Raw genomic sequence first — 13,746 nt, 5'->3', positions numbered from 1 at the left:
TTCTCTGGCAGCCTCCCAATTACGGCTGGCTGTATGATTTTCTTTTAAAAACCACTCAGGGTGGAAAGGATTTCCAGAGTCAGCAATGCTCATGGTGTCATCAGGCTGGTCAAGGATTGGTTGGAGGTTAGCTATCTCGAGAATGTTCTCAGGATTTACATTTACGGTAGCATCATTTGAGCCAGTCTGCATGATGATATTTTCTTGATCTTCATGACCATTCTGAGGATCAACTATCACAAGAGCTTCAGGTGGGGCAGCATTATTCTCTAGTGGAACAACTTCATGAATTTCCTCGGGAGGGAGAATATTTTGGTTATTTTCCTCCAAGGGAGGAGCATCTTGATCATTCTCTTCAAAAGGGGGAACATTGGTATCTGGGGCAACAATATCCAACATAGGGATGGATAGAGGTAAAACAGAAATGGAGGGTTCATTTGCATGATCCTTGGCAGAAACATCCAAGGGAGAGACAGGCACATCAACATTTACATCACACAATTGGTCAGCTATTTCCTCAATAATATCACCTGCAACATGTATTAATATGTTTTCAGCAATTCTCTTCAGATGATCAGAAGAATAGTCAAAAAAGTCCTTACCTCGATCTTCATCCTCAACCATCTTTTCTGGCTAGATGGAAGTATCGTGGGGTAAATCAGCTGGTGTGTGTGATAGTAAGCTTTCTCTATTTTCTTCAACATCAGCCTCGGTGGCAGCAGGAATTTCTTCATGTGGATTATTTTCTTCAGTGGGGACTTCTATAGGAGCAGTATGGAATTCTTTTCTTTTCTTCTTCTTCTTCTTTAAGCCAAACGAACCCTGGTCAGAAACTGGACCTGTGGACCTAAGTCTGCATTTCAGTGTATTGGAAGTTCTGGAGGTCCTCATCTTGGGACCAGGGGTCTTACTTGCAACAGTTTTCACAATTTGAACATCGATATTTTCTCTGGCGATATCTTCTGGAGCCTGGAGGGTTTTTTCTCGACCAGGGGAATCTTTTTCAACAGTTTTTCTTTTTAAAGTGTGACAGGCAGTATGTTTCCTTTTCTTGGAGGGTTTGGTAACCCTAGAGTCGGATTTCTTTTCTTCTGAAACAATTCTTCGGAGATCAGCAACACTAGGGACCGGACGAGCAACTATTTCTGATGATGAATAAAGATTACAAAAAAGAGAGAAAGTAAGGGAAAAGGAAAGAAAGATATACAGTTGTTACTATCCTTACCTGGAAAAAGGCCGTGACTAATGAGACCTGCATCTGTTTTCAACTTGGCAGCATCTATTGGAGTTCCGGTGGGAATCATACTCCAGGTTACTCGGTCATATTCAGTAAGTTCGGGACGCACTTTTCGGAGGAGATAAGGATTCCAAGGAATGTAAGCACCATCGAGACCGAAAGTTTGGATTTGGAATGGCACAGAAGTACTTTTCCCGCCATTGCTTGTTGTCGTGGGGAATGGAAGAATCAATGAAAATTTTGGAATCTCTTCCCAGTTCATTCAAAATGTAGGTTCTTATGGCAAAATGAAGGTATCCGCGTTCGCGGGATACTTTCAGGGTGTAATAATTTCTGAAAAGGTCAACTGATGGGGTACGATTCATCTGGAGGATAAAAGCAAAAAAACAGTGAACTAGTCTCCAACTGTTTGGAGTAAGTTGAGAAGGGCAGACATGATAGTAGTCCAATAAAGATTGAACTATGGGGATCAGGGGGATTCTAAAGCCTGAGTCAAGATATTCAAGATAAATGGTGATAACTCCTGGGTCAACTGAGTAGGGATGGTCGGAAGAGTCAGGAACCCATATTCTAGCATCGGAAGGAAAATGGTAACTTTCCAAATAAGAGTCCAGATGGGACTTCTTTATTTTGGTGGGATACCACTCGGGATCAGCATACTTTGGGTCCATTTTCTCTCTGGACATATTGACAGGAGTATAAATAAGGATGGCTTCATCGTGAGCATATGGAATAGGTTTCCAGTCTGAAGGATTATGCTGAGAGGAGGAAATACCAAATACGTCTTTCATCCGCTCGTCATTTTGAGGAATATCAGGTTGAGCAGAGGTACTGGGTATTGAAGGGTTGGAAGCAGAATCCATGGCGGAGACAAGAAAGAAAGAAGAAGAAAACCTAAAAGATAAAATCTGAAAAGGAGTGATAAAGGAAATGGCAAATAGGTATGTTTGATGTTCACAAAGAAGGAGAGTAGAGTACGGAAAGGAGCAGGTGACAGTTGACAGATATATATATAAAGAATGAGAGAAGATTTCTTGAAAGGAGGGGGAAATTAACGATGGTCCAAAATCAATGGTCATTACCTTTCGTAACCGACGTGTGGGATCAATCGGAGAACGTATGAAAACTGCAGTTGAAAAGAATGAGGATGATGTGTGAGAAGGTAAGGGAACAATATGATGGTAATACATGGGAAAAAGACGAAATTAATGATCAAGCGGCGGTAACGTTAAGGAAGCTGGAAAGTTATATTTGAAAATTCATAGAAGGTCTGACAGGAAAATGATTTCAGCCGGCTTTAAGAAAATTTGGGGGCTGAGTACGGTAATATAATTTCAACCATTGCAGAGGACATAATTTCATAAGGGACATGGTCATAAATCGACTTTCAAGTTAATGATGATATGGTGACTTGGCATCAAAGTTTTGAAGAAATCAAGGATTATCTGGGGAAAAGGCGTAATGGCTGAGCAGGGAATACTGTATGATTTTGACAGAAAGGATTAAACCTACTGATCAGAGTCTCATATAAGTTCAACCTGATCAGTAGGCTTGGGGGCTTATATTGTGACTAAAATATCCACTGCCGGTTCATACCGGCCAAACCAATCTTAGCCGGGTTCGATTGAGAGATAAAGGAAGGATGATCAGCGATGTCCAAAGAGGAGCGATGATCCGATGGCTATGATTGAAAAAGTGTTATAAGCGGGAAAGCTAATATAAAAGCGAGAGAAGATTCGTAACAAGTTAAGTCTCTAGAATCAACCAAAACTCTAAGCTCACTCTGATTGAACTCCATTACAAGCACTGTAGAAGCTCCAGAGAGCTCTGAAAACATTATCTTCACCATACTGACTAGATCGTCGAAGACGAGACACCGATCAAGACGATCGGCTCCGTTTCTTACTGGTATTCTGTTTCTTTCAGGAGTGAGAGGTTGACTGATTGAAGAGCAAACCAGATCGAATTAGATCTGAGGAGTTCGGTGCGGAAAACTACGGTTCAAGGCGATCGGCAGAAATAGCACCAACACTGAGCAAAGAGAATACGAAGAATGTGAAGAAGAAATTGTCACATCCCCCCAGCCAGTACCCTAACCGGCATACCCGAGAGTGTGATCCACACCAAAAGATCAAGTTTAGGAACGATCATATCCATTTCGCACAATAACATAATCAAAAGCAAGAACAAATCATAATGTTCAAGTAATTTATAATAAAAGTCAAGAAAGGATCTCAGAAGGATCACTATAGAATATCAGAGTACGGAATAACAAGATACCAAACCAAAAGACAACTGTAGAGTATAGCGGAATTATACTCCACAAACATATGCGGAAGGTAGATCGAAATCTAAATAAAGCTCTAAGATAATACAAGTAAAGTAAAAGATAAGTCTAGAAGAAACAAAAGAAATCTAATCCACATCTTCAGTCAGCTCTTCTTGCTCTTCAGTCTTCATCTTCTTCACCTTGTGCTTCCTCATACATACCGTCAAAGAAATCCGAACCTGTAGAGAAGTCTAACAACAGATTGTACAAAAAAAAGGAATGAGTTTTTAAAGAAACTCAGTAAGGCAAGTTAATCCATAACAACATAAATAACATGGAAGCAAACCATAACAAGATGCAATGCAATATGAAACAGATAATGTATGAATGCATCTAAACTCTATGTATGCTGGTCTCTATGGTAGACATGCTTTAAGTCATAGCACCGTACTTCTTTGGGAAGGTCCTCTCACACCCTCAACCATATAAGATATCTTGGGTTCCCTCAACCATTTAAGATATCTTGGGCAGCCGGTTGGTAATGGGTCCTGCATCCCTCAGGACAAACCATGGTAGGGGGTTAAGTGAACACACTCTCTCACAACAATTTGGCATAAGTACAGACGCATGTCAGGGAAAAGCCTAGCCCAATGCAAGTCATCTAGTCAGTTACATCAACTCAGGTCCAGATACTTCCATTCCTCGTCCCTGACGATCCTTTCCGGTATCCTTTCCACTAGAGTCCTAACAGTCCTGACTACGGACTCATCAACCCTATTGGTTATCCACATATGGTAAACGGGAAGCTCTCATGTCCCCTCACGGATCATTTCACAGGTCTTGAGCGCCCATGAGCCCACTTCTAGCCATATGCAACCCTCCAATAAATGGCCCCCACAATGTGATTCCCGTCCTCTCATGGGTTGGTTACTGGTCTTGAGCGCCTGTGAATCCCCATTGCTGCCACTGGTTGTTCGGTCTCAATGCCCTTCCAAATGGGTCTGATATAATGGGGACATCCTAGCCAAACACTGCTAGACAGCCCTAGGTATGGCAATCAATAATTCGGGAAAGCGTCGATGGGCAACCCCGAAAACATCCCATACTATTTCCAATAATGTCCAAGGACAAAAGTGTCAAAAGGACACCTCCCAATCCCAAATCATACCTAATCAAACACATTCAGATCAGTCATGACATACACAATCAACAGTTCATCATATAAAAGATAATATAAGGTCATGATCAAATTATTTAAACAATATAGTAATAAGCAATTCATATAAGTTAAAAAAATAAAGTATAACAACAGTAGGTAAACTCATAGTTTCATAAGGTAGAAACCATAGAGCATGTGATCTATGTAGTTAAGGAAATAACTGTCCTTACCTTGATTATCGCCGAAGATAATCCAAAGATCAAAGAGAGAGGCTCCAAACTTAGCAAATAAACCCCTAACAATCATAGATATAACATTAGGAAATATGCCTAAAAGATCAGAGAGAAAACGAATCAAACTGAGCGAAAATTGAAGCTACTGACTTCATTGGTCGATTGATTGGTCTACTGACCCAATCGACCAATCGAGTCAGTACGGGATAGTGAAAACTGTTTTGGCCATAACTTCTTCGTTTGAAGTCGGATTGATCCGAAATTTGAAGGGGAACTTCCTAGGATGTATTAGAATCATATTGGAAGATAAAATCATCAAGTCATGGTCAAAATATGGGTTCTTGATTTGACCCAAGAAACTAGGGTTTCAACCTTATGGTTCCCATAAAAAGGTTATGATCACAGAAAGAGAGGGAATGATTGTTATCAAGAAAATAACAAGAAATCATAGGAAATCTAGTTTAGGTTAATAAAAACATTGCCCATGAAGTTGATGACCAAGTACAACCTAACCCTAATGAAGACATGGGGGAGATCTTAGTCCGAAAATCAATCTCAAAAGGTCTATAACAAAGGGGTTAGGGTTTCATCATACATAACCAATGGCTCTCATGGAAAGGCTAGGGGTAATCAAGATTCACCCTAGGGAAAGAGAAACAAAGAATGCACAATCTAAAAAGGTGTTGGGAAGTTTTCAACAGATAAAAGAACATTAGGGTCTCAGATATGGTTACCTCTCATAAGAGTTGGTTACCTCCCATGAGAGATACCCATAATTAACTCTCACAAAAACAACCCAAGATAGATAAAGGAACATCTCATTAGTATTTCAAAATCAAGAATGGAATTAGGAAGGGTCTACCAATGAGAGAAAATAAGGTTCTCAATTAAAGTGAAAGGAAACAAATTCTAATCATACGATTAGGGATTTACTAACAAGGATATGTGTATCCCACGGAAAGACTAGGGAGAATAAGGATTCACCCTAGGGAAAGAATTTACAATCAAGAAAGGTTTTGGGGAGGGTCCAATGAATTAACAGAAATAAAAGGGTTCCCAAATTGGTTAACCTCTCATGAGGGTTACCCAAGAATTTCCCCTCAAAATCTCTCCCTTTTGGCTAGGGTTGAGATCATGACGATGATCATAGATCTCAAAGAATAGAATGAGATCATGGAATAGATGGTTGCAAGGATGCATCATCTTTTTCCTGATCTCAATCAAGAACAAGAGCAAAGAAAGAATAATTTAGAAATCCTAATTAGGTTAAACATGGATCATGAAGAAAATATAGTATGATCAAGGATAAAGAATTAAAGATTGATAGGTTACAATTCTAGTAAGGGAAACACATTGATTGGAGGTTAACAAGATCAAACTAAGGGTTCTTGGTTTGATCCAAGAAGTTAGGGTTTCAAGATTAGGGTTTCAAGAATTCAACTGGCTGGGGTTGAGATCATGATGATCATAGATCTCAAGGAACAAGATGAGATCATGGAGTGGATGGTTGCAAGAGTGCAACATCTTCTTCCTGATCTCAACTAAGAACATAATTAAAGAAAGAAAATCAGAGATAGAAGAAAGAGTGAGTATACACATACCTTTGTTGCAGGAGGATGAAGATTTCTTCAAGTCTTGTGAGAGATCACCAAGCAATGCAAGGGAATTGATTAGATTAGGGTTCTAACTCATTCCAGAGGCTTAGGAGGCGGAGTATTCCCGAGATCAGACTTAAATAGAGGAGACATGACCAAATTGGTAAATTCAGAACCAATTGGTTGATTGGATTGGTCTACTGGTCCAGTCGACCAATGATTCGACCAATCAGGACAACAAGGTTCAAACAGGGATTCCGAGGGCTATATAGGGTCAAATTGAGTGAGGTTTTATTCTACGAGTCAATCAAGAAGTCTAGTTTCCAGAAATACTTTCAGATCAAGCATGGGAGTTCATTAGGTCCACTAACTAGGCTCACCTTCTTCAATGCACAAGCAGGATTTGCCAGACATAGTTCAGCAACTTCGGACAGGGATTTGGAGGGTTATATGGGGTCAAATTGAGTAAGGTTTTCTCCTACAAGTCCATCAAGAAGTCTAGTTTTGGGAAATACCTTCGGATTGGGAACAAGAGTTCATTAGGTATTTCAACTAATTCACCCCTCTTTGGTGCGCAGATTCAAAACTAACACTGACAATGCTCTCAAGTGAGGGGCATCATCGACAATGTCCATGGGCTTGGGTTCCGACACCAAATCATCAACCAAAAGGATCTACAAGCAACAAGCTAAGATCAAATCAAGGTACAACTTTAAGGTGTAACATTTAAACTAACCCTTCTTTACCCAAAATAGATAGGGTGCCCTAGCTAGGTTTGGGCTGGATTTCACAGAAATGAAGAAAGGAGTGGCTTCTTATACCTTTTAGAGATTCTAGTCTAAAGGAAATGACTGTTCTAAATCCAATGGCATAAAACTAGGACTTTTATGACCTAAGCTGATTCCAATCTAACGGGACAAGAGATAGGTCCAATGAACGAATTAGATATACTTCAGAAATATTTGAATCGGATGGTTGATAAACGGGTGTAATCCAACGATCAGAGAATCCAAACGACTAAGATTCAAAGAGATTCTAAAATCAAAACAGGTCATGAGTGACATGTGGGCAGAAGAGATTAAACCCCTTTTGAAGACAACTGCCTCACGTCATTTCTTAAAGATGTGGACATGTGGCGCTCACCGAAGGACTATGGGAAATAGTGCGCAGGCTTTCCGTCTGTCCAAACTGTCACTCAATTAAAACCTTCCACAGGATGGCAGGTCATGCATTGATTAAAGTATACGAGGCATTGAAGATTTGTCCGGTCCAAATTAAAGTTTTAAACGCGTAACTTGAAATCCCTAAGCCCGAACCTCAAAATGTTCCGATTAAGGGACTTGGAGGCTTATGATAAGGATAAAGTCCTTTGGACCAAGTTGATGAAAACCGATCAGGTACGATTTGGTTAGACCAGATAAAGATCAACCAGGTTCAATTTGATTCGACCAGACTTGATTGAACCAGAACGACCTAAGATATTTTTATCCTCGAAACATTCTGTGTTAATTCCCATGAAATTAGGGATAAGAATCAAAAGGATCAAATCAGTATTGGAGTCCAAGTCGATCTCAAATATTATTGGAGTCCAGGTCGAACTCTTCCTCTTTGTGAAAGTTCAAATCAAACTCAATGTCTAGTGGACTCAGGTAATTCCAAATTATAAATAGCTATGCCATCATCCTTAAGGAGGGACGTTTTTTGAGATTAAAGCTATCTAGTCCATTGCATCAACCTTCTTGAATTTTAGGTTGATTACTCAATTGACTTGAGCTTCAAAGGTGTAACACGACCACTACAGTCGAGCACATTCTTGCAGGTACCATTGATTGTGTGGATGAACATAATTCAGCAGCAACATTGTTGATTTGTTTATTCTTAGAATTGTTCTTTTTCCACAAAGATTAGCATGGGTTTTGCATATGCAGTGAAGTGAATTATGTACCATCAAGTAGGTAATGGGAATTCATTAAACAGGTGCACTAATGTTCGCATACAAGTTTCTCATTGTGGAAGAAAGAAATTTTTAGCATCTTCAGAAACTGATCTCTTTGTTTTCCCTGTTTTATATGCTTTCTTCTCCTTTCCTTTCCATCACAAAAAGAGTAACTGAGGAGATGAAGTAACATAGAGAAGTTACAGTAGGTCCTTGAGAGTCGGCATTCGTTTTCCCTGCATGACAAAGATTAAACTACCGTCAGAGCTATTTTGTCAATCATGCAATCTGCTTATTCTGAGGCCAATGTACTCTCTGGTCCATTGAGGTAGGGGGTTTAATTCTGGGACCGACACATTGAAGCAAACCAATGCAGCCTAGTAAGAAATGAGACCAAACCAAGGCTAGTCGGATGATGAACAAGTTGAGGATGGTCCTAACTGTTAGTGTCCATTAGGCCGAGCCAAATGGATCGAATCACTAACCGAGCTATGAACCATTAAAAGAAAAACCAATTTAGATAAAGAGGTTAAATAAAGTTGGTTTATTGGGGCCTTAAGCGCAAAAAGCAAGAATCAAGGTCCAGATACAAGTCTTTATTTCAAAGATTGCTGAAATAGTTCGATAATGGGTCCGTAACGGTCTCAAAATCAATTCAACCCAAACCTGAATCATTAGTTTATACCGAATCCTACCCGAACCCAAACCGCAGGGATCCATGAAACCGAAATTTTCCCAATCGTCTGTTTTTTCTGATTTGATGCTTTCGGCTGAAGGAATTTTAGTCCATTTCTAACAAGGAAGTAGACCTTCCATTTCCTAGTAGATGTGTGACACATATTCATAAGTCACATCAAAAGGTTGTGATTAATCTAAAAAAAAATTTTAAAAAAAATTATCTGGTAAACCTAACCTCAATCTTTTGATATGATGCAAAGACACATGGCATACATCTACAAGGAAATGCATGGTCCATAATCTATCGACTGATACCCAAAAGCCCAAATCGAAACTGACCAGACCCAAAGACCCCAAATTGAGGCTTCAACTGAGGACAGGTTAAGAAATGAGTTTCATATAAGGCAAACTCTATGTGTGATAGAGTTGGATTTCCTCTCTTCTGTTTCTCGTTATTGATCTGAAAAATGAAAAGCAACTAACCTGAAGCAGGAAATCCTTATCTGACGGGTCATCATGATGAAGTGGGCGTCCACGTTCGTCATACAGGATGAGGCCACTAAACCTTGGGAGCTCACACTTCTCTCCCATCAGAATCGGTTTCTGCCAGACTGGTGACATTGAATTGTGAGACTGCCACACCGGTGTCACCGCTTCATACTTTCCTTCAATCAGCAAAGTTGCAGGGGCGCCCTCATGCCAACCGTGGGCTTGCGTTTCCTCCAGTTCCAGCTTAAATGCCCCACTCCACCGCACCGAACCTATCAATGCTTCCTCAATTGATCCCCAACCTGACCCTGATTCATCCCACTTCCCATCTCTAGTTGCTTCTTTATCCACAGCTTGCTCTCTTTGTGATCTCTTCTTCTCCTTCCGTTTCAGCATAGCTGTACAGAGTCCTATGACAGCGAAGGTTGTGCCCACAAACACAATTATTGCTCCCTGGGTTGATAACTTCAACTTGTCTTCCAACTCCCACAAAGCGTCCATTGCTACTCTTATTTTAGAGAAGAGTGGTACTATAGATTGTGATCTCCACTTTTACGTGCACCGATCGAGTTACTGAGTCTGTTGTAGTTGTAGGGTTGGTAACGAAATTAACTATATTAATCCGTAAGAAGAGGCGTGGTTGAGCTTCCCGTGACATCACCGCTGGTTGGGACCACTTCCACGTTCCCAGAGCAATGAAGCAGAACATGGAATCCTGAAATTCGGTGGGGCTCAACTGTCTCTTTGCCATTGACAGATTTCAACGTTAGATAGAAACCTTGAGGTGAATTCTGAGGCACCTCACGGGAACAGTTTGTTCTTTTAATTGTGTTCATAAATCCAGTGATATCACTTTTTTCAGCCATTTTATATCTTTTTCGTTAATCTTCCTTTGAGTTCAACCTTTACTCATAAAACCATAACCAGTATCTACCTGATTAACTGTCAAACGTTCACTCTTCCCGTCTCTATAATCGCAGAATAAAATTCTTGGGTTCACAGGTAATGAGACGGATTTTTACCACCTTAAGTTCCAATCCTCAAATTCCTTTTTAAGAGTGTGACACAATCACTACTTATGTTGTATAGGTTATTACTATATATCTCTATTTGATAATAGAATGGGGGAAATCATTACCTTGATTCACTTTCCAAAAATAGAATTGTCGCAGCGGAAATTAATTTGGATACACATCCTCGTTCCTTCACGAACTCGTCACCGATTTGATTTCACAATCACAAGGAGAGGGAATGTATTCCACAACCCAAATGCTTTGTGTGAAACCCGTCCCTAACCTTAACCCGGAAACTCTATTGTTTGTAAGTCCGAAGACCCAAAGTAGAAGTGAAAGTCAACTATGGATCATATCAATGGAAGACACGGTGTTCGACACCGAACCCATGGAAATTGACGATGATGCCCCATACTTGGTGTCACATCCACCCAGCTAGTACCCTACCTGGCATACCTGAGTGTGTGATCCACAGCCCCGAGAATCAAGCATTGAGGAACCAACCTCCCACATATACAATAACATAATCATGAACAAGATAAAATCAACATAATATCATATAAACAATGAGATCAAGATAAGAATTAGAGAGACAATATAATTAGAGTGCGGAATTTAAATGATACCAGTTACGAAAATCATAAGGGAAGAGTATATAGAGAAATCATTCCCCAAATCGTAGTGGAAAAATAGTTTGAATATCATTAAGATTACAATCCAGTTTTCAAAAGAAGGAAAATAAAGGGATAAACATCTAGACTAATGTTTCTTTGGTCTTATACAAAATATCCTCATAAGTATAAAAAAAAGACATGAGACATGGCCAACTCCGCTCTAGGGTGGGACTAATTCTGATATGCAGCATATTCCATAGAGGGATCTTCAAAGTAATCTTCGTGATCGCCAGCACCTTGATGGTAGTATGCCTCATCAACGGTCATCTCATAGTAAGGGCCATCAAACTCTTATGTTCCTGTAGTATAGTCTAACAAAACATTTGCACAAAAAGGAGTTAGTTCAAAAGAACTCAGCAAGGCAGTTATTCCATAATAACATAAATAACATGATACAAAACATAGCTTGATGCAATATGATATGAAATAAACAATGCATGTATGAATCTAACTCTATGTATGCTGGTCTCTATAGGCAGACATGCTTTAAGTCATAGCACCATACTTCTTTGGATCAGTCTCAGTCACTCGGCTCCGGTTGGTAATAGGTCCTGCATCCCTTGGGACAATCCATGGCTGGGGTTTCGGTCACCACTCTCTCACATCACTGTTTGGTATAAGTATTGGCGCATGTCAAGGTAAAGCCTAGCCCAATGCAAGTCATCTACTCAGTCGTATTAAGTCAGATCCAGATACTTCCCCTATGGCACCAACTCGGTTCAGTATCCTTCACATCAGAGTCACGTATCCTATGGCTACAACCAACTCGGACTATGGACTCATCAACCCTATTGGTCATCCACAAATAGTAGACGGGAAGTTCTCACATCCTCTCACGGATATAACCCACTAGTCTCGAGCTCCCGTGAGCCCAAGTCTAGCTATTTGCAACTCTAACAATAAATGGCCTCTCATGAGTATCCGCAATGTGATCTATGTCCTCTCACGGGTTGGTTACCCATCTTGAGTGCCCACAAATCCACATTGCTACCTCGGGTCATTCGGTCTCAATACCCTTCCGAATCAGGTCTAATACAACAAGGACATCCTAGCCTAACACCACTAGACAAGCCCTATGTATGACATCCAATAATCCAGGAAAACGTCTAAGGGCACCATCGAAAATATCACATTCTATTCCCACTGATGTCCAAGGGCAGAAATGTCAAAAGGACATTCCCCAAATCCCAAATCATACTTAATCAATCACATTCTCGATTCAATCATATCATACACAAATGATATTTCATCATGTATAATAACATGATCAATCGCACATGTAATTAACATAATGAATATTCATGATCACAAAAGAATACATAAATATGGCATTCTTGTATATGAAGTACTTACAGCAGTCATACAATGCTAAGAAATACAATAATGAAGTGAATCTAAGAAGTTCCCAAATTAGAAACAAGATTCGCATAATATGTATAATTATGGTAAAACCGTCCTTACCTTAACTCGAATCGAAGATGGTCCGGATACCAAGGAGAATGGTCCCAAGATTAATACTTGAACCCTAGACAATCATATGTGCAAAATCAAAAGAAGAATCAAGCAAATCGGAGGTCAAACGGATCAAAACGGCCCGAATACACAAAGTTGTATTCACTTGGCTGACTGGCTTGGTTGATTGACTCAGTCGACCAGGTGAACAATAACAGGGTAGATTTTGGATTTTTATCCGAAACCTAGCTTTCAGGACTCGGATCACTCCGAAATTTGAAAGGAATGTTAGGAACAGTATACTAAGACTATCTAATGAAGATTTAACATAAAACAATGATCAAATCAAGAATCCCCAATTTGAAACCCTAATTTCTAAATGCTAAAATCATGGTCTTCAATGAAATCAATTGCAAATGCAAAGGGAAATCAGAGATTTAATCAATAGAATGATGAGCAATAGATTAAAAACAGTTAATAACATGTAATCAGACCTAGCATACTAGAGAAATCAGTTTAGTAGATGAAATCATGTTGCTATGAAGAAAACCATAGAAATACAAGGTTAAGAATCATGTATAAGGAACATAGCATTGGTAGAATAGGAATGGGGGTTTATACAAATCAAAGAGACAATAGAAAAGGTGGTTGCAAGGTTGCAACACCTTCTTCATAGTCCCAACAGCAAGAATAAGAGGAGGTAAGAGTAGATTAGAGAGAGAATGAGAGATTACATACCTTGGAGATGATCTTGGGAATGAGAGACAAGGAATATTGTAAGTGTCACATCCACCCAGCCGGTACCCCATTTGGAATACCCGGGATGTGATCCGCAGTCCAAGGATCAATGATCTGAGGTCCATGCCTCCCACATACACGGTAACACAATCATGAACAGTAATAATCAATGGTAAAAACAACTAATATCAAGTATCATGAATAAGACAAGATTAACTAAATCAGAGTGCGGAATATAGATAATAAATAAGGTATGATCAAAATCATAAAGGG

At 39.8% G+C, this 13,746-nt stretch overlaps 1 protein-coding gene across 2 annotated transcripts; it reads right to left on the bottom strand.

Annotated features, from left to right (window-relative positions):
- Positions 1 to 8,176: 8,176 nt before the first annotated feature.
- Positions 8,177 to 10,157, bottom strand: LOC149005118 (uncharacterized). Of its 2 annotated transcripts, none has more exons than XM_089169345.1 (2): positions 9,591 to 10,157; positions 8,177 to 8,684 (listed from the first exon to the last, which is right to left on the bottom strand). In XM_089169345.1, the coding sequence occupies exons 1-2, from the start codon at positions 10,095 to 10,097 to the stop codon at positions 8,559 to 8,561; spliced, it is 633 nt and encodes a 210-aa protein (XP_089025471.1). In that variant the 5' UTR covers positions 10,098 to 10,157; the 3' UTR covers positions 8,177 to 8,558. The 2 variants fall into 2 exon arrangements, with proteins under 2 accessions (XP_089025471.1, XP_089025472.1); XM_089169346.1 differs by having other exon boundaries at positions 8,177 to 8,665.
- Between the last annotated feature and the right edge of the window lie 3,589 nt (positions 10,158 to 13,746).

This window comes from Hakea prostrata, chromosome 9 (assembly GCF_041222555.1).
Source record: "Hakea prostrata isolate BN-2017 chromosome 9, UWA_Hpros_2, whole genome shotgun sequence".
Lineage (NCBI taxonomy): Eukaryota > Viridiplantae > Streptophyta > Magnoliopsida > Proteales > Proteaceae > Hakea > Hakea prostrata.
The sequence above is the reverse complement of the archived record's forward strand: the minus strand, read 5'-3'. Positions and strand labels throughout refer to the sequence as shown.